The sequence below is a fragment of the Sphaerodactylus townsendi genome, linkage group LG11, assembly GCF_021028975.2.
Source record: "Sphaerodactylus townsendi isolate TG3544 linkage group LG11, MPM_Stown_v2.3, whole genome shotgun sequence".
NCBI lineage: Eukaryota > Metazoa > Chordata > Lepidosauria > Squamata > Sphaerodactylidae > Sphaerodactylus > Sphaerodactylus townsendi.
The window spans coordinates 7,326,284-7,347,104 of record NC_059435.1 but is presented as its reverse complement, the minus strand read 5'-3'; the positions used below and the strand labels follow the sequence as shown (position 1 = coordinate 7,347,104).

The 20,821-nt window shown below is 47.6% G+C and overlaps 1 protein-coding gene across 3 annotated transcripts in view; it reads left to right on the top strand.

Annotated features, from left to right (window-relative positions):
* The window catches only part of LOC125441350 (tubulin polymerization promoting protein), a 49,191-nt gene that overhangs the window by 12,600 nt on the left and 15,770 nt on the right, over positions 1 to 20,821 (top strand). For all 3 annotated transcript variants that reach the window (XM_048511886.1, XM_048511884.1, XM_048511885.1), the window contains exon 2: positions 16,486 to 16,800. In XM_048511886.1, the coding sequence (XP_048367843.1) occupies positions 16,490 to 16,800 (311 nt within the window). In that variant the 5' untranslated portion in view covers positions 16,486 to 16,489. The remainder of the gene's footprint in view (positions 1 to 16,485; positions 16,801 to 20,821) is intronic.

Here is a 20,821-nt window from a genome sequence, read left to right as displayed (position 1 = left end):
GGGGCCTTTCCCCACTTACCTTAAGCCCCGGCACTCCCCACGAGAGGGGCGGCCACAGCGCAGCCGCCCCGACGCTGCCACTGTCGCGCCCCCTCAGCGTGAGGCATCCCTGGCGCTCTTACAAAGGGCGCCTTTTGATGACCCCGCGCAGAGCGTGGGGTCGTGGGGATGCCCGGGCGCGCACTAGGGATGCCGCACACTGGGAATTGCGCCCAGCGACGGCGGCCGAGGGGAAAGTGGGGAAAGGCCCAATCTCTTGGGAAGGCCTCCTGTGCAAACCCCATTTGAGATGACTAGCAAAGGGCCAAAAGGTGCCCATGCTCAAAATGTGTGGTTTCGTTAGTTCTGTTTTGCATGGCGTTTTTGGGTGGTGCTGCTTCTTCAGTGGAATCCTCTAATTAGTGCTTTTTGGTAAAGCTGGGAAAGTATTTCTTTTCTGCCAGGTTTTCAAGGGTAAGATGAGAACTTGTGTTGAACTCGTTTCCTGGTCGTGTGGGCCCTTTCCGCACACAACTTTTAAAATGTTTCCAGGCAGGAAGTGAAACATTTCCCCCTTGGAGTTCTGCACTGTTTTTTCCCCCTTTGGTTTGGAAACGTTTTATATCCATCTGGAAAATGTGGTTTTTTTTTTCCTGAAACCCCTTTTATAACTATTCTGCTGTTTGAAACGTTTTCAAGCCGTCTTCTCTCTTTGTGCAATCATTTTAAAAATGTCCTGTCTTTCCTGCTGGCAGTTTCCACACCTCTGTGCCCTAACTTCTCCCTTGGCATAATTTTTTCCATCCCCAAACTGATATTTTGCCATAGTCTCTTAATTTTCTGTCAGAATTGGCTGTTCTCTCACCCCATCTCTCCACCTTGCATTTTCTCTTGTATGTGGGTAAATTTACTTGTGAGTAAACCAGCAATTACAACAGAGAATCTAAGGCCCTTTCTGCACGGGCCTAATATGGTGTCCTGGGGACGGCAAAAACGCCGTCCCCAGGGAGCCGTTTGCACAGGGGGCACGGCTGCTTTGCAGCCGTGCCGCCCTCGCTCCTCCCGAGCAGCGCGAAGCCGCCGCAGTGCGAATGGCAACGGCTCGAAGGCGCCTTTCCTCCCCCCATGTTCGGTCAACCTACCTGCTCTGTGGCCCTCTGGCGCGTCGCCGAGGCCTGGGGACACACCCCCTCTGCCCTGCGACTCCGGAGCGGTCACGCAGGGCAGGGGGGCATGTCCCCTGGCCTCGGCAACGTGCCGGAGGGCCGCAGAGCAGGTAGGTCGACCAGACGACAGCACAGCGGCGTCATCCCGGTAGGTTCTAGGACTGTTCATGCGAACGGTCCCAGAGGGGTTGGGTCAGCATCATGTACGCCGACCCAACCCCTACCGTGGCCATGCGGAAACGGCCTAAGCCTCTGTGAAGCATTGTTTCTACAAATAACCCTGGCCATGAAACATTTGGAGGGGGTGAGTGCAGACAAACACTGTGGTAAAGGGGGGTTCAAAAACATTCTGAAAATGTTTTAGGTGCCTTGTGTGGAAAGGGGTATGGCGTGTGTTCTTTACAATGTATTCTGTTGCCGTGTCCTGTTCAAATGCTGCGTTTTGGATTGTACTGTATCTCCCCCGTGTAATGGGAGCTACCATTAAACCACTCAATATTTACAACCTTAACCATTGTGATGGAAGGATGGCATTTGCCTTGAAATAACACAGTCTGGTTTGTGAGATGTACAGGTAAAGGTAGTCCCTTCTGAAAGCACCTGGTCATTACTGACCTATGGAGTGACATCACATCATGACATTTGCTGGGCAGGCTGTGTTTATGAATCGGTTTGCCGTTGCCGCCTTCCTCAGGGCGCTCCAGATGAGGAGGGAGCCCGCTTTAGATGGACAGATGGGCTGGGAAACGGGACGAATCCTTGGACTCAAATATCAACATCTGGCCAGCTGTCAAACAGCCAATATGTATTGGTCACAGGGGCTCTGAAATTCATTATGCAGTCTCTGGGGACGACTGGTCAGAACTGGCTTGGTGGGACGCTTTTAGCCTGTCCCCAGAAAGCACGTTTGGTATCAAAAAGGCACTCCAAGGTTGCATCCTAAAAATGAAGATGGTGCTGGAGTGAAACACTGTCCTGTGGGCTTCTGGGCTTCTTTTTTTTTTAACTGTTTAATTTAGTGCCTGTTCGGAAGGTGTTTAATGCCAAGGTGGTCCAGTACCTATTGTATGGTATCCCTGTCTGGATCCAAGCTTGGCACAAGAACCTGGAGTGTATCCAATCAAACTTCCAATATAAGATATTTGGCACCCCACATTGTGTCCCTTATGGTGTGCTCTGTCTGGAATCAGGGCAACATTTATTAGAAACTAGGGCATGGGCTGTAACATTTAAGTTTTGGCTGCGTCTCTGCTTCTGCACAGATCCAAAAAGCTTATCTCTGCTAGAAATGAGGGAGCTTCAGCTTTCAAAGTGGTGGCTCCATATTGAAAAAAAAAATCTTCTCCTTGGGGTTCTCATGGGAGTCTCTTCATATGCTTACCGCCACAGAAATTTACCATCGTCTAAAGATCAGACTGTACGACCAGGAATACCAATCTCTCCTGAGTGCTGCACAAAGCTCCTGTTCCCCTCTATACTTTGGGATCACACCCCCGAAATCTAGCCCTGCTGTATATTTAGAACAGCTTGTTAATTATAAGTGCAGATGGGTCATGACCAGAGCAAGGTGCAACTCATTCCCCTCTATCTTCAAGGTCGTTTCCTTAACATCCCACAAAGTGAGCGTTGTTGTCGCTACTGTCCCAACGCTATGGACTCAATCCCTCATATCCTGCTTTACTGTTCGAGGTATAATGATATTAGACCCGATCTGGGAGCTTTACTACCTCTAGAATTTATGTTTCTCTCAGACAAACTAAAAACGTCTAAGCTATTGAATAGCCCTCATGTAGAAATTTCTGAAGCAGTTATTACATTTTTAATCCGTGTTCTACATGATATGTAACAATGATCCTGTTTTTGTACTTGGAATGTATGGTACTTCTGGTTTTATGCCTAATAAAGGTTTTTGGATTGGATTGGATTGAGTACCTGTTGCTTAGTTAGCTTTAGCCCTGTCGGACCTTAGTCAGTTCTGTAGGGCCTGCAAAACAGAGATGTCCCACTGGGCCGATGGCTGAGGCCATCCTGGGATTTGTACATTCCATTCAAAATAGCCCCCACCCCACACACACACCCAGACACACCCCATATCCCTATTCATATCCCTATATCTACCCTAGGCTCATGCCGCACATGCAGAATAATGCACTTTCAAACTGCTTTCAGTGCTCTTTGAAGCTGTGCGGAATGGCAAAATCCACTTGCAAACAGTTGTGAAAGTGGTTTGAAAATGCATTATTTTGCGTGTGCGGAAGGGGCCCTAGCGTCAGCAGTGCTAACTGCTCTTTTCCATCTGATGCACGAGCCATCCTCCCTTTTTCTCCCTACCCCTGCAGTAAATAAAATGAGAGAGTGCGGGGAGAAAGGTACCTCGGCTTGAGTTTATTAATTGGCAGCCACCTACGTATTGATTATTTTTTAATGACTTACATAGAAACGGTTTTAAACTGGTACTTTTACATTGTAGTGTTTTAATCTGATGTACTTTGAATTGGGGGTTTAACCTCTGATTGTGAACTGCCCTGAGCCCAGCTGTGGCTGGGAATTGGGCGGAGTACAAATGTAATAATCAAAATAAAAATAGATGGACAAAATGTGCCAAGAAGGGAGATCTGTGTTCAAGTTCTAGACGTGTGTGCCATCACCCAAGGACTGTCAAGCTTCTAATTTTTGTGTCCATTCCTGACAGCGGAGTGTTGATGTCTTACAAGTACAGGTCTTTTGAGGGTCTGTGACAGTGATGGCGAACCTTTTCGAGACCGAGTGCCCAAACTGCAACCTAAAACCCACTTATTTATCACAAAGTGTCAACATGGCAATTCAACCTATGAATACTGAGGTTTTAGTATAGGAAAATTCGGTTGGCTCCAAGGCGCAGGTTACTCGGGAGTAAGCTTGGTGGTAGTCAGTGGTATTTCTTTGAAGCAACTGTGCAACACTTCGAACGGGTGAATCACGACCCTAGGAGGGTTCACTCAGAAGCAAGCCCCATTGCCAGCAACCAAGATTACTCCCAGGTAAAGGATCGCACTGTAGTTCTTCGCATGAAAATCAGTAGGGTTTAACAGTGCTTAACAGGGTTACCTACACTGCTTCCCCAAAACCAGGTCTTAGGTTTAATGCTAATAATCTCCCTGAAATAATTGCACTATTATCACATGACGAACTCTGTGCATGCGTGCCCACAGAGAGGGCTCTGAGTGCCACCTCTGGCACCCGTGCCATAGGTTCGCCACCACTGGTCTGTGATATATTGAGCCGTGCTGTGATTATCTCCCATCTGCCTTCACATTGTTTGTGCTAGGATTTACGCTTAGTTATTAAAGGTCTGTTCTCTTAAAGGCAATTGACGTGACATCGCTGTTTGCAAAACCTCGCTCACATTGCCCAATGCACTTTATTGCACAAAACACCGGGATCCAGCTACATGGGATGGGAGTAGCTCTGACTGAGGGAGAGGAGGAGAGAGTGGGGTGGGATTTCCCCTACGTACACATTCCCCCCCCCCTCTTCTAGAAGAAGAAGAAGAAGAAGAAGAGTTTGGATTTATATCCCCCCTTTCTCTCCTGCAGGAGACTCAAAGGGGCTGACAATCTCCTTGCCCTTCCCCCCTCACAACAAACACCCTGTGAGGAAGGTGGGGCTGAGAGAGCTCCGGGAAGCTGTGACTAGCCCAAGGTCACCCAGCTGGCGTGTGTGGGAGTGTACAGGCTAATCTGAATTCCCCAGATAAGCCTCCACAGCTCAGGCGGCAGAGCTGGGAATCAAACCCGGTTCCTCCAGATTAGATACACGAGCTCTTAACCTCCTACGCCACTGCTGCTCCTAGGGGACCAGAGCACTAGGGGAAAAGAGGAAAACACTGGTTGATAGCAGGCTAATGTAGAGTCGACTGCTAAATCCGTGGAGTCCATAAGGAAAGGGTTTCCTTTGAGAAAACGGAAAATACCACAAATCCAAAACCTCTTGATTGCTCTTATTTGACCCCAGTGAGGGAGGAAAGCCCGGGTTGGGGGGCAAGGCAGCTAAGAGGACAATTTAGACAACAATAACTATCCGTTATATGTTGGGAGCGTCTCTTTATTTGTAAGGGTCTTGGGTGCTTCGTCTCCGTCAGCTGATAAAGAATGGGCAGAAAATCGTATGACAGTGAAAATACTGTACTCTCTTAGTTACATTGCGCTTGATGAACCTGACAGGGACAAGTGTCTGTTATATAGTTGATAGAATAAGAAGATTGTAGCCCCTCTGCGCCGCAGCCTCGTCTGTCCTGGAGTGGACTCTCTCCTTGACAGAGGAATTGTCTATTGTGCCAGCTGATGCTGAGACACAGCGGCCATTGTGAGCGCCACCAGGGAACTCTTGCTCCGGCTAAAGAACAGGCCTTCGCCCGCCCGAGGGGAGTCACCTGATGCTTCTGCAGACCATACTGGGAGTCTGAAAATCAGAGGTCTCCAACTCTGGTGCTCGGCCATGCCAGCAGGGACTGATGGGAATTGTAGTCCACGAAGTCCATGTAGTCCATGAAGCGCCAGAGTTGGACACCGCTGCCGTAAGTGATTGAGAATGGAAACTTGTTGTAGCAGCGGATTTACTCGGGGTAGACCACCTTGCAGGACGCAATGTAGACAAGAACTGACAAGACACACAGTCACCAGGGCAGTCCTATTTATTGCTATCTACTGACAGAGTGCTTCGCCAGACCACAGGTGTTGGCAGGCAAACCTCACTCTGCTGTCTGTGCTCACTATATACAAAAGTGGTACCAATCAGGTGCCCTCACCTTATCAGGTTTTGCACACGGTTCAAGCTGTGCACTCAGACCTAATCTGCACACAGCACCTGCTAGAAGGAGGGGCCAGCTGTCATTTAGATTTTGCTCATCTAAACACACGTTCTGACAAAACTGGGGTATTTGGTCCTTTTAGTATCATGATTACTTCTGAGTACCTGTGGCTTTTTTTACCGTGTTAAAATATTGTAATTTTAAAAACACGGTTCCTTGGCGGCGATGGAAACTTGAGTGTGTGTTTTACGCATGACTGACCACCCCAGGGCTCACATCAGTGATGCAACTCAGTTCTGGAAATATCAGAGGTAGCAATAAAAAGAAAGGAGGAGTCGGAGCTTCTTCTGAGGGCTTTTTCCTTTGACCCTGAGGAGCCAAACCAGATGCTTTTGTGTGGCATTATGAACAGAGTAAAAGGCCACTAACTGGCAGTGGTGCAGCTGAGTTTAAGGCAGAGGTGGGATCCAGCAGGTTCTCACAGGTTCCCGAGAGTAGGTTACTAACTATTTGTGTGTGCTGAGAGGGGGTGACTAATTGGTGATTTTGCCACGTGATTTTTGCCTTAGTGATGCCCCTCCTCTCAGCAGTAGCGCGCAGAACTTGAAGCAGTCTAGCAGGAGGTACACCGGTGTGCGTGGCAGCCTGCGCCTGTGTGCATTTGTTTCCTACCCAAGGACCGGCACAGTGGCTGCGTCCTTGCCACAGCCCTGCCCAGGAATGCCCCGCCCCCGGAATGCCGAGCCACACCCCCGGAATGCCCCGCCCAGCCCCATTGGCACTACGCCACAGTTTGAATCCCACCCCCATGGGAACCTGTTACTAAAATTTTTGGATCCCACTTCTGGTTTAAGGACATGTAATTGTGTGTGTTTCTTCTGTAAACGCTCAAGAATGTTTGGATCCTGCCTTTGGAAATTCTGACAGAACCACAAAATGACTGCGGAAGAAGGGGGTAGCCACAAAATGTCGGCCACAGCTTACCATCAGTCACTCAGTGAAGATCCTCGTGCAACGTTTTAAAAAATTGGCCCGGCCAATCAAATCTTCAGTTGGAAGCCTCGACCCGTGGGCACTCTCAATTCGTGCACTATACCACTTTTCTCTTAGGTGAATTTTAGATTTAGGTGAATTTTAGGTGTCAGTGGTAACAAACTCATGTGAGCAAATGTGCCTCACATGCGTATTCACACCAGGGAATCAGGATTGGCTGTTGCTCCCTCATATTTGCCTCATATTTGCCTCATATTTTCTGCATTGCAAACCTTCTGCTCTGTATTCTATGTGCATCGTCTGAATGAGTAATTTTTTTCTGCATATAGAAGGGGTTGGTGATAAGCCACGGGACTTGAAACGTCAGTGGAATATTGCTGCCTGCACCACTGTTTCCAGCGGGGCTGCCTCTTCATCAGTTCAGTGTCAGGTCGGATTAGAATTGTGGGTCCATCAACCACCTCAGCCGGAGTTGGATCCTGAGGGGAAGAAGAAGAAGATGAGTTTGGATTTATATCCCCCCTTTCTCTCCTGCAGGAGACTCAAAGGGGCTTACAATCTCCTTGCCCTTCCCCCCTCACAACAAACACCCTGTGAGGTAGGTGGGGCTGAGAGAGCTCAGAAGAGCTGTGACTAGCCCAAGGTCACCCAGCTGGCATGTGTGGGAGTGTACAGGCTAATCTGAATTCCCCAGATAAGCCTCCACAGCTCAGGCGGCAGAGCTGGGAATCAAACCCGGTTCCTCCAGATTAGATACACGAACTCTTAACCTCCTACGCCACTGCTGCTCACAAGCAAGAAGCAAGAAGAGTTACCTGTTCCGTTGAGCCCTTCTTCCAAGACTTTCTTCTTCTTAGATATTGCCCCATGTTGCTTGAATGCCAGACGTGCGCTAGGAGCCCTGCCCCAATAAAGAGTAAGTAACTCACAGGCCGATTACCCTTGGCCGGCTCTGCCCTGCCCTTGCCCTGCTCTGGCACTCGTGCCGGAAGTGCTCTAGCTTTTCACTGGGAAAGTGAGAAGCACAGGTGGGCCAAGAAGAAGCGCATCTGGACAAGAAACCTTGCCCAATGCATTTCCTCTCTCAGCATGCCGCAGGGAGGAAGCACGTCGGGACAAGATTTCTCACCCCGACGTGTTCCCACTGCCAGCATGTGGCAGCTACCCCGTGGCTAACTGGCCACAGACAACATTCCAGAGACAGATGCAAGCCCTGACCCTGGGTAGAAAACCCAGCCCTACATACCCTTATATAAAGCCGTGGTGCGACCGCACTTGGAGTCCTGTGTTCAGTTCTGGTCGCCACATCTCAAAAAGGATATTGAAGAGATAGAAAAAGTGCAGAGAAGGGCAACGAGGGACTGGAGCACCTTCCCTATGAGGAGAGGCTGCAGCGTTTGGGACTCTTTAGTTTGGAGAGGAGACGTCTGAGGGGGTACATGATTGAAGTCTATAAGATTATGCATGGGGTAGAAAATGTTGACAGAGAGAAATTTTTCTCTCTTTCTCACAATGCTAGAACCAGGGGGCATTCATTGAAAATGCTGGGGGGAAGAATTAGGACTAATAAAAGGAAACACTTCTTCACGCAACACGTGATTGGTGTTTGGAATATGCTGCCACAGGAGGTGGGGATGGCCACTAACCTGGATAGATTTAAAAAGGGCTTGGACAGATTTAATGGAGGAGAAGTTGATTTATGGCTACCAATCTTGATCCTCTTTGATCTGAGATTGCAAATGCCTTAGCAGACCAGGTGCTCGGGAGCAACAGCCGCAGAAGGCCATTGCTTTCACATCCTGCACGTGAGCTCCCAAAGGCACCTGGTGGGCCACTGCGAGTAGCAGAGAGCTGGACTAGATGGACTCTGGTCTGATCCAGCTGGCTTGTTCTTATGTTCTTAAGCTTCCACTCTCAATAATGACTGTGGTGGTAGATGCTAGGATGCAGTAGGTCCCAAAGGCAAACGTCATTGGCCATGGAATATATGATCTTTATTGTTTTTTATTTAGAATATTTGCTGTGCTGCTCTCCAGAGTCTTGTCTGTGGCAGCTTGCAGCCGAAAAACTCAGGATTACAGGAGAAGCCTGATGGTGCTCGAAACACACGGACTGATTCCAAGCGATATTATGTTGGCTTAAGCAAAATTTCAACCCGCTTGGATTAACTTCACTAATTCTCACTGACAATTTCCGTTCAGGAGGGACGAGAGATGTGGGGGGAGACGTTACAGTTGTATGGATTTCACTCTCTCAGCCCTACATCTTGGGTTTTCAGGAGCACGAGAATAATAATAAACAGATTTGTGATACAGAGCATGGGCTTAAACTAATCCAGCGGCAGGAAACTCCGGCCACAATTGCGTCTTGACAGAATATTGTTGTTGTTAATAATTTGGTTTAATGCCTCTCCCTTTCCCACCCAAGTGGGCTTGGAGCGGCTCAGAACATAGGTATACAATAAAATTACATAGCAAGGTCCCTGTAATGCTATATAAAATTGCATAAAATGTTATGGTATATAAAATGACATAGCAAATGTATGCTATATAAAATTATATAGCAAGGTCCCAGTAAAGCTATATAAAATAGTAATATAAAATATGTAATTCAACAAACAATACGCAGATGGTGCTACAAACGTAACCAAGGGTGGGCAACTTACCCTCCCTTCAATTTGATAAAAGATGGAGGGAAAAGGGGGTTGTAAGAAGGTAGGCCAGCCAAGATGGACCTATAACTCCCCGTTGCTCCCCGCAATTATAGGCCTAGTGGAATAGTAATGTCTTGCAGGCCCTGCGGAATTGAATTAACCAAAAGGTAAAGACAAAATTGGGCCTTTTCAAATGGAAGCTGCTACGTAGCAAAAATACAAGTGTGGGTTTTTTTCAAATGGAAACCAAAACGTCATAATGAAAGGCCCTAAATAGGCTTCCAAACATACATCAACGAAGATCACAACATAATACATAAAATCTTATGCAACACTTTTAAACCCAAACGCGTTTCAGCCCATGGGCCTTCCTCAGTGGTCAAAAATAAGGTTACAAAATATCACAATCTGACTTGCCATCCTGTGGACAGCCAGCGTATTAACCATGGTGCATTCCTTCACACAGAGGTGCTTTAAAAAAAACCTTACTGATGCGCAGCTACACAGACAGGCACACATGAATCCCCAGAGTTTTCCTGACATCTCATGTTCCAGAAGTGGCTGTGTGGCTCTGCAGATGGGAGCCGGGAGGTTAAAGAAAAAAGCTCAGCTGCACGACACACCTCCTACCTGGGGCCTTTTCCTTGGCCTCGGCTGTGAGGCACATTAAAACAAAAGAATAGCACAAATCACAATTCTGGAAAACCCCGGGGGGGGGGCACGGAGTGGACTAGCATTAGAAGCAGGTTCCCCACAACCTGGGTTTTATCCTGCCTTTAACCAGTGGTGGGATCCAAAATTTTTAGTAACAGGTTCCCGTGGTGGTGGGATTCAAACTGTGGCGTAGCGCCAATGGGGCTGGGCGGGGCACGACAGGGGCGTGGCCAGGCATTCCGGGGCGGGGCTGTGGCAAAGATGCAGCCGCTGCGCCGGTCCATGGGCGGGAAACGAATGCACGCAGGCGCAGGCTGCCACGCACGCCGGTGCACCTCCTGCTAGACGGCTTCCAGTTCTGCGCGCTACTGCTGAGAGGAGGGGCGTCACTAAGGCAAAAATCACGTGGCAAAACCACCCATTAGTAACCCCCTCTCGGCACACGCAAATAATTAGTAACCTACTCTCGGGGACCTGTGAGAACCTGCTGGATCCCACCTCTGCCCTTAACCCATGTTTATTGGCCCGTGCAGAAAGGGCCCTTGTGAGGTAGGTGGGGTTGAGAGAGTTCTGAGAGAACTGTGAGTATCCCAGGGTCACCCAGCAGGCTTCATGTGGAGGAAGGGGGAAACAAACCTAGTTCTCCAGATTAGACCTTACTCTGTTTTTACCCACTACAACATGCTATCTGATTCCTGCTCAGAACAATGACTGAATGTGTGCTGGTGGTTTTGTGGGAAATCATTTGTTTTTATTCCATAATTCTGGAGTTGCCGCTGTGGGAAAAAAATCACAGCATCCCGAGTGCCGGGCTCATCTGGCAGCTTCAATTAAATGCTCGGTTCCCTCTGGATGTAGCTGAGCAGTAGGGCTTTCTGTTTTTACAATCAGGGTGTACCTAACCCATGGCTCAGTGGCAGAGCATCTTAAGAACATAAGAACATAAGAACAAGCCAGCTGGATCAGACCAAAGTCCATCTAGTCCAGCTCTCTGCTACTCGCAGTGGCCCACCAGGTGCCTTTGGGAGCTCTCGTGCAGGATGTGAAAGCAATGGCCTTCTGCGGCTGTTGCTCCCGATCACCTGGACTGTTAAGGCACTTGCAATCTCAGATCAAGGAGGATCAAGATTGGTAGCCATAAATCGACTTCTCCTCCATTAAATCTGTCCAAGCCCCTTTTAAAGCTATCCAGGTTAGTGGCCATCACCCCCTCCTGTGGCAGCATATTCCAAACACCAATCACACGTTGCGTGAAGAAGTGTTTCCTTTTATTAGTCCTAACTCTTCCCCCCAGCATTTTCAATGGATGCCCCCTGGTTCTAGTATTGTGAGAAAGAGAGAAAAATTTCTCTCTGTCAACATTTTCTACCCCATGCATAATTTTATAGACTTCAATCATATCCCCCCTCAGACGTCTCCTCTCCAAACTAAAGAGTCCCAAACGCTGCAGCCTCTCCTCATAGGGAAGGTGCTCCAGTCCCTCAATCATCCTTGTTGCCCTTCTCTGCACTTTTTCTATCTCCTCAATTTTCTATCTCCGCACTTTTTCTATCTCCTCAATATCCTTTTTGAGATGCGGTGACCAGAACTGAACACAGTACTCCAAGTGTGGTCGCACCACTGCTTTATATAAGGGCATGACAATCTTTGCAGTTTTATTATCAGTTCCTTTTCTAATGATCCCCAGCATAGAGTTTGCCTTTTTCACAGCTGCCATGCATTGAGTTGACATTCCCATGGAACTATCGACTAAGACGCCTAAATCCCTTTCCTGGTCTGTGACTGATAGCACTGACCCTTGTAGCGTGTATGTGAAGTTTGGATTTTTTGCCCCTATGTGCATCACTTTGCATTTTGCTACATTGAACTGCATTTGCCATTTCTGAGCCCACTCACCTAATTTATCAAGGTCCGCTTGGAGCTCTTCGCAATCCTTTGTGGTTCTCACCACCCTACATAATTTGGTAATTATCTTCCGTGTGCCTTGAGACTCCTGTCTTCAGGATTTATGTCACAGAGTAACTGAGAACTGGATCTGAGGGTGTATATCTAGTTCAAGAGCTTTGAGAGATTCTTGATAGGTAGATTCTTGACCTTTAAGTGTTTCTGAGGGGAATGACCCCCAAACCTTGCCTACCTGTCAAATCCTAAAGTTTCTATTAGATTCTCTGCATAACCAGGAAATCCCTCAGACCCTTTCCCTCCAAATTCCATGGTTGGTCAGCAGGGGCGTAATGCCCACTGGGCAAGGTGGGCAGCGGCCCAGGGCACCACCTTGTGGGGGGCATCAAAAGGCAGGGTTCGTTTTTGGGTATTTTTAGTGGTTTTCCATTTTTGGCCTGCAGGGGGCGCAGTTTTTAGGCTAGCGGCACCAAAATTTCAGGGTATCATCTGGTGCTGATATGTCTAAAAATGCACCCCCTGCAGGCACCAGTGTCCTGGTGCAAAAAAAAAAAATGTGGTCGTGGTGGAGTGGCCACCCATTGGGGGGGCATCCAACTCAGGTTTTGCCCAGGGCTACAGTTTGCCTCGTTACGCCCCTGTTGGTCAGCCATTAAACTGTTTCTCCTCCTCATCCTCCTCCTCCTTTCCAACATTCAAACCCCCCCCCCCGCCCCTCAAAGGCAATTATTGCAAATGCTCCCTTGCTCATCACAGTGGCTATTTAGCAGATTTGTGTTTTATTGTACCGCAGCTTAAAAAAATAGTCACTATTACAAAGTTGCCTGGATATTGATAAATAAATACAAGCATATATCGCAAGTTGAGAGATTAGGGGGAGGGGGAGTTAGAGATGTTCCTCTTATCAAAAGATGCTTGTGGGAAGCACTCCCGGGTATTTAGTTCTTTGTAACCTAATAGTAATAATTACTTTGAGGCTACTTCGACAAGCCTGCCGAATCTTTTCAGTTTTGCTTCTCTTGCATTGTACCGTTGAATCCAGAGGCGTATCTGCCTAGGGACAAGGGCCGCCACTCTTCTGGTCATGTGGGGGGCGCAAAATCGGTCCCCTACGTGACCAGGAAGTCCTGCTGTCTCGTCGTTTTCGCATGCCTTGACCATAGGAAGGGGGACCTTTGAGCAGTCTGTCTGAGTTCCAAAGTTTGCGAAACTCTTGTGGGCACTTTGAAATCCTGATCTGGGCTTTGTTTGGAGATGGATGCACATAACCCAGTCCCATTGAGATCAGGGGGGCTTGAATGTGTTTGTGTTTGGGATGCACCCTTTATGTGTCATCCACAGTCAGATTTTGTTTTCAGCTGTGTTTGAGTGAGGTCTAGCTGTTCCTGACTTTCTAGAGTGGATCTGAACCCAGAAATGTCTGGGCTTGGCATTCCTCCCCCTTTTCACAATGTCCGATTACTTACAATGTGTCTGCTGCACAATGGGGCAAATGTCCATCGCAGCAAGACTTCTTGTATGGACCTATTTCCTCAAACCCCGCTTTCACTTTCTATCCTCCCTGTGGGACAAGCAAAAGCACTTCTAGCACGAGTTTAATTTTGTTTTGCTGACAGGGCGGGCAGATGTTCTAGTGAACACAGCTTTGCCCCAGATTTCGTCCCTCTGTCCACAGCCAGCCTCCTAACTCCATCCTTCCTAGTCCCTTGCACTGTCGTCCATACCTTCCACATCTCCCCCTTCCGTGTTGCTGGCTCCTCCCTGCTTCTTTAAGTGCTTATATCGAGATTTCTATATAAGCCAGTCTCTTTCCAGCTCTAGTTCACCTTCTCCCTCTGCTTTTGCCCTCCCCAATGATTGGGAAGGCTTTTTAAAACTTTATTTGAAACAAACTTCTTTAAAAAAAACAAGCCTCTATCTTGCAGCAGCAGCAGCAGCAAAACCAAGAGAGAGAGAGTTTAAGACATCATAATAATGTACTACATAATAATGTACTACATCATAATAATGTACTACATAATAATGTACTACAATTCCCATCAGTCCCTGCTGGCATGGCCAATTGGGGCTGATGGGAATTGTAGTCCACAAACATCTGAAGCACCAGAGTTGGACACCCCCGGTTTAAGATCTGTTGATTTTTGTCCCTGAAAAGAAGGTGGGCCACTACTCGCAGTGGCCCACCAGTGGCCCAACATAGTTCTTATGTTCTTATGTTCTAGCCTGCTGGATCAGACCAGAGTCCATCTAGTCCAGCACTCTGCTAGTCGCAGTGGCCCACCAGTGCCTTTGGGAGCTCATGTGCAGGATGTGAAAGCAATGGCCTTCTGCTGCTCCTGCTCCTGAGCACCTGGTCTGCTAAGGCATTTGCAATCTCAGATCAAAGAGGTTCAAGATTGGTAGCCATAAATCGACTTCTCCTCCATAAATCTGTCCAAGCCCCTTTTAAAGCTATCCAAGTTAGCGGCCATCGCCACCTCCTGTGGCAGCATATTCCAAACACCAATCACACTTTGCGTGAAGAAGTGTTTCCTTTTATTAGTCCTAATTCTTCCCCCCAGCATTTTCAATGGATGCCCCCTGGTTCTAGTATTGTGAGAAAGAGAGAAACATTTCTCTCTGTCCACATTTTCTACCCCATGCATAATTGTATAGACTTCAATCATATCCCCCCTCAGACGTCTCCTCTCCAAACTAAAGAGTCCCATTCCTGCTTGGTTGGCTAACTGGTACCCAAAGATGGTGCTGAGAGGCATCTTTTTGACTTCAAGGCTCATTTCCCCTCTATATTCCATCCTCGCTCCCAAGCAAAGGCTGATTTTTGTTTAAAATCTCTTTGCCACCAACATCTGCTGCCTCAGCTACTGAAACAAAGTTTACCTTCCGGCCACTTACTATTAACTTCATGTCTAAAGAGATCGAGGTTATTTTATTTGCCGGGGCTTGTAGTGAATTGTCGGTGGCAGCGTTTTGGGGAGGGGGGTGTTCTTTGGGGACATATTGTGTACTTTACATTTGAGTTTGTATGCCTTGAGCCATGGAAAAAGCTGAGGAATAGTTTTAAAAAAAGATCTGTATGAAACTGTTGGAAAAATTTGTGTGAAGACTTGGAGCAAAATGTCCCCGGTATACTGATGATATTCATTTCTTTCACTTGTAGCAAGTATAAATAAATCTGGAGTCTGTAGAAATTCTCTGACCCCATGTAACAGTAGAAATCTGGGAGTGTTTGAGGATTCTTACCAATGGTATCTGATGCCTTTATACATTGATATTAATATACAAAACTAATAATCACTGGATCCAGTGTAGATCTAATATCTTTGATCGTGTCCTTAGATAAAAGCATTTAGGTTTTAGAAAATTGTAATATTCTCTGTAGAGCAAATCACAGGATGACAGTTTTAAGTGTTGTGATATATTAGTTTATGGCAGTGGTGGCACTCGGAGCCCTCTCTGTGGGCACGCGCAAACAGAGTGCCCCACCCACATCTAGGCTGGCCTGGGTCGCTGAGCTCAATTATTAGCATTAAACCTAAGACCTAGTTTTGGGGGAGCAGTGTAGGTAACCCTGTTAAGCGCTGTTAAACCCCACTGATTTTCATGAGAAGAACTAAAGCGCGGACCTTTACCTGGGAGTAAGCTCGGTTGTTGGCAATGGGGCTCGCTTCTGAGTAAACCCTCCTAGGGTCATGACTCACCCGTTGGAAGAGTTGCACGGTTGCTTCAAAGCAAAGCCACCGACTATCACCAAGCTTACTCCTGAGTAACGCACGCCTCGGAGCCAACCGTTTTTTCTAAACTAAAACCTCAGTATTCAGGTTAAATTGCCATGTTGGCACTTTGCGATAAACGAGTGGGTTTTGGGTTACAATTTGGGCACTCGGTCTCGAAACCATCACTGGTTTATGGGGTGTGTTGATAAGAATGAGAAGGACCATATAAAGCCAGTGTGGTTAGACTTGGGAGACCCAGATTCAAACCCCCACTCAGCCATTAAGCTCACTGGGCAGCCATTTTTTAATCTCTGTCCGGAACATTTTCAGTCTGAGAGGTCGTCTTTTTTTTTGTGGCCCGGAGATATTTTTACACCGGGGGTTAAAAATGGTGTCCCTCATTTTACTCTACACCCAAACCAAGCCTAATTGACTCATGATGTTGAAACATTCAAGTAACAAACACTGATATGGGAATGAGAAGATTTCAGCTCTAAGGAGAGCATGCAGAGGAACATGAAGCCAAGAAGCCATTATATTCATAAATACAGCTTGGTTTTCCCTTTCCCCCGAGAATATAACTAATTCTCTCTCTCTCTCTCTCTCTCTCTCTCTCTCTCTCTCTCTCTCTAGCATAATGGCTGATAATACCAGTAAGCCTGCCAAACTCATGGATAGAACCCCTCCAAAGTCTCCAGCAGATCCAGCCCGAGAGAAATTGGCCAAACGGCTGTCCTGTGGGTCCAACAGCTCCCTCGAAGGGGCCACGGGCCACGAGCTGAGCGCGCTTGAAGAGGCTTTCAAGAAATTCGCCATCCACGGAGACACAAGAGCCACGGGGAAAGAGATGCACGGGAAAAACTGGTCCAAGCTGTGTAAAGACTGCCACGTGATTGACGGCAAGAACGTGACTCTCACGGACGTGGACATTGTCTTCAGCAAGATCAAGTAATTACCCTGCCTGCCTTCCCCTGCTTCCCCCGCAATTATTTAGTTGTGAATCTTTTTGAGTGTAATAATTAGCTGGGTAGGTGTGCTGTGTTTTCTCCAGTGGCATTTTCTCCCCCCATGATTTTCTCATGCGAAAGGCCTTCAGGTTCTTTGCTAATTGAATGGGCGCTTTTGAATGCAATTATTCCAGGTTTAAGAGGAATACATATTAACTGGAACACATCCATGGGAACGGACAGCCTGCTTTGAAAGGAAGGCAGATTCTGCACGGGCCCAGGGAGTGGCGGGGCACCGGTATACATGACACCGGTGTACCCAGTGATGGGATCCAAAATTTTTAGTAACAGGTTCCCATGGTGGTGGGATTCAAACTGTGGCGTAGTGCCAATGGGGCTGGGCGGGGCACGACGGGGGCATGGCCAGCTATTCCAGGGGCGGGGCATTCCTGGGCGGGGCTGTGGCAAGGACGCAGCCGCTGCGCCGGCCCTTGGGCGGGAAACGAATGCACGCAGGCGCAGGCTGCCACGCACGCCGGTGCACCACCTGCTAGACTGCTTCAAGTTCTGCGCGCTACTGCTGAGAGGAGGGGCGTCACTAAGGCAAAAATCCCGCGGCAAAATCACCCATTAGTAACCCCCTCTCGGCACACACAAATAATTAGGAACCTACTCTCGGGAACCTGTAAGAACCTGCTGGATCCCACCTCTGGGTATACCCCCAGGGCCATTCACACAATGCCGTGTGTGCGGCCCCAGAGCTGCCACTGCCCGTGGCGCCGCCTCCAGATGGAGGCGTGCTGCTTTTTAAAACTTACTTCCTCTTCCCTGCGTAGCTCTGCAGAGACGAGGGTACACGCCCCTGTGGCCATGGCAATGCATTGGGGACCAGGAGGCGGGTCCCCTCGCCCCCACGGAGCTATGCAGGGAAGAGGAGGTAAGCAACAAAAAAAAAGCAGTGTGCCAAAAAATGGCAGTTTCCACCTGATGCTGCTGTTTTTGAAAAGACTCGCTCATTTGTCGAGTCACAAAAACGCAGTTGTGGAGAAAATAGGCCATTACCGCTTTGCTCCAGCAGCAGCAGCTGTGCGACGTCCTCCCTCGCAACAGCATTTTTACTGTCTGCACACCGCTGTTTATGACCCATGCGGGATCTGCCAAAGTCTTGTCAGAGAGCCCGGGGGTGGGTGGGTGGGTGGGCATATGTACTTATTGGAATTTGTTATGGGAAGGGACAAAGGGTAGCTCTAGGAATTGCTGAAAACTCTGTGGTTTTACCATAGAGTTTCCAGCGATTCCTGGAGCTATCCTTTGTCAGTTCTGGCATGGTTGTGAGAGTCACTGAAAACTGGCTTTTGTGGGTACCCTGGCCTTCAACAATACATAGTCACTGGAAACTACACCTTGTCACTTCCGGTATGTTCATGAGGCTTGATTTAAAGAATCTCCTGCAATACTGCACACACTCACCCCAACTCTCCCGCCGGTTGCCAGGAACAGCCTGGTAGTACAGCTAGCCCATGTAGCATAAGAACATAAGAACAAGCCAGCTGGTTCAGACCAGAGTCCATCTAGTCCAGCTCTCTGCTACTCGCAGTGGCCCACCAGGTGCCTTTGGGAGCTCACATGCAGGAGGTGAAAGCAATGGCCTTCTGCGGCTGCTGCTCCCGAGCACCTGGACTGTTAAGGCATTTGCAATCTCAGATCAAGGAGGATCAAGATTGGTAGCCATAAATCGACTTCTCCTCCATCAATCTGTCCAAGCCCCTTTTCAAGCTATCCAGGTGAGTGGCCATCACCCCCTCCTGTGGCAGCCTATTCCAAACACCAATCACACGTTGCGTGAAGAAGTGTTGCCTTTTATTAGTCCTAATTCTTCCCCCCAGCATTTTCAATGAATGCCCCCTGGTTCTAGTATTGTGAGAAAGAAAGAAAAATTTCTCTTTGGCTCATTCCGCACATGCAGAATAATGCACTTCCAAACTGCTTTCAGTGCTCTTTGAAGATGTGCGGAATGGCAAAATCCACTTGCAAACAGTTGTGAAAGTGGTTTGAAAACGCATTTTTTTGCGTGTGCGGAAAGGGCCTTTGTCAACATTTCCTACCCCATGCATAATTTTATAGACTTCAATCATATCCCCCCTCAGACATCTCCTCTCCAAACTAAAGAGTCCCAAACGCTGCAGCCTCTCTTCATAAGGAAGGTGCTCCAGTCCCTCAATCATCCTCGTTGCCCTTCTCTGCACTTTTCCCATCTCTTTGATATCCTTTTTGAGATGTGGCGACCAGACTGAACACAGTACTCCAAGTGCGGTCGCACCACGGCTTTATATAAGGGCATGACAATCCTTGCAGTTTTATTATCCTTTCCTAATCATCCCCAGCATAGAGTTTGCCTTTTTCACAGCTGCCATGCATTGAGTTGACATTCCCATGGAACTATCAACTAAGATGCCCAAATCCCTTTCCTGGTCTGTGACTGATAGCACTGACCCCTGTAGCGTGTATGTGAAGTTTGGATTTTTTGCCCCTATGTGCATCACTTTACATTTTGCTACATTGAACTTCATTTGCCATTTCTTAGCCCACTCACCTATACCCCTTCCGTTTTCTGAAGTGAGGCAGGTGGGCATGAATGACAGGGTCTTCTTTGTGGCAGCCCCTAGCTTTGGAATGCCCTGTTACTTGCATGTCTGACATGTCACAGGTTTCTGGAACAAGATTTTTTTTAAAAAAATGAGAAGTGAGTGATCTGTTTCTCTGGCTGCTGTTTATTGGTTGAATTCTATGCCGGGCTATACAACCCAAATAGGTGTACGGTGTAGCAGGGAAAAACGAAATCACTGTGCCCCTGGCTGCTGTGTAGAAAATCACTCTCAAGCATAGAAGGTGCAAAGAAAATTTAAAGTGCCGTTCAATAAAGGAAATGTAAAGGACCGTTCAATAAAATATATATACAAGTATAGCAAATCATTTGTATGTCATTAATCCAAGTCATACATAGCAATTTACAAGCAAATGTAAATAATATAAGCAAGTTCAATATAAGCAAGGTGCATATATAAGGTAGGTGAACAAACACCATCCAAATACCGCAAGCTGCCAGTATCTAATCCAGCCGGAAAAGTCTCTATGCATACTGGAAAGGCACATAAGGGGTACAGTGCTAAGTTTTCTTGGCAACTTCCCAGTAGATTTAATGACATAATGCAGTCAAGCAGGTGGTCATGAATGACAGGGTCTTTTTCGTGGCGTCCCCTAGCTTTGGAATGCCCTGTTCCTTGCATGTTCCTTCCATAGGATCAAAGCCATTAAAGTTCTCAGCTGTTAAGTCCAAAACAGGCTTCTGCGGTAAAAGATCCACATTTTCAGCAAATGTCTTCTTCAGGGGAATAGTTTGTCGGAAAAGTATATTGTGCATTTCACAATTTAATCTTGGGATACAAATACAGCAACAAACTTCAAACAAGCATCCCAAACAGGCTATGTCACACTCCACACCTAAACTGCACTTTAAATTTTGTGTGCGCCTTCTATGCTAGAGAGTGGTTTTCTACATAGCCGCCAAGACCCAATGATTTTGATTTTCCTTGGTCAATTTTAACTGGTCGAGTTTCACCTAAAGTGCTAGTTGGCTGTGAAAAGGGGTCTTTGGATGGTGTCAAAATAGCGGTCTTTATACATCAGCAAACTGAGGTTGCGTAACTGACTGTGTCACCCTCCCTGCGACAGAACTCATGCAAGTGCTGCGAATCCTTTCTGAAAACATTGTGAATTGTGTTGATAGTTCTTGACAGGTTTGAAAAGCAAGGTGATTGGCTGGGAAGGTGGAAAGACTGTGAGGGGTGAAGTGACTGAGTGACAGAATGAGCGGGGGCGGGGAAATTGAGCGTGAAACGTCTTGATTGGGTGAAATGATGTGACTGAAGGCAAAAGTTGCATCCTCCATAGGTGTCAAACTCGTGGCCCTCCAGATGTTATGGACTACAACTCCCATCACCCCCTGCCAGCATCATGCTGGC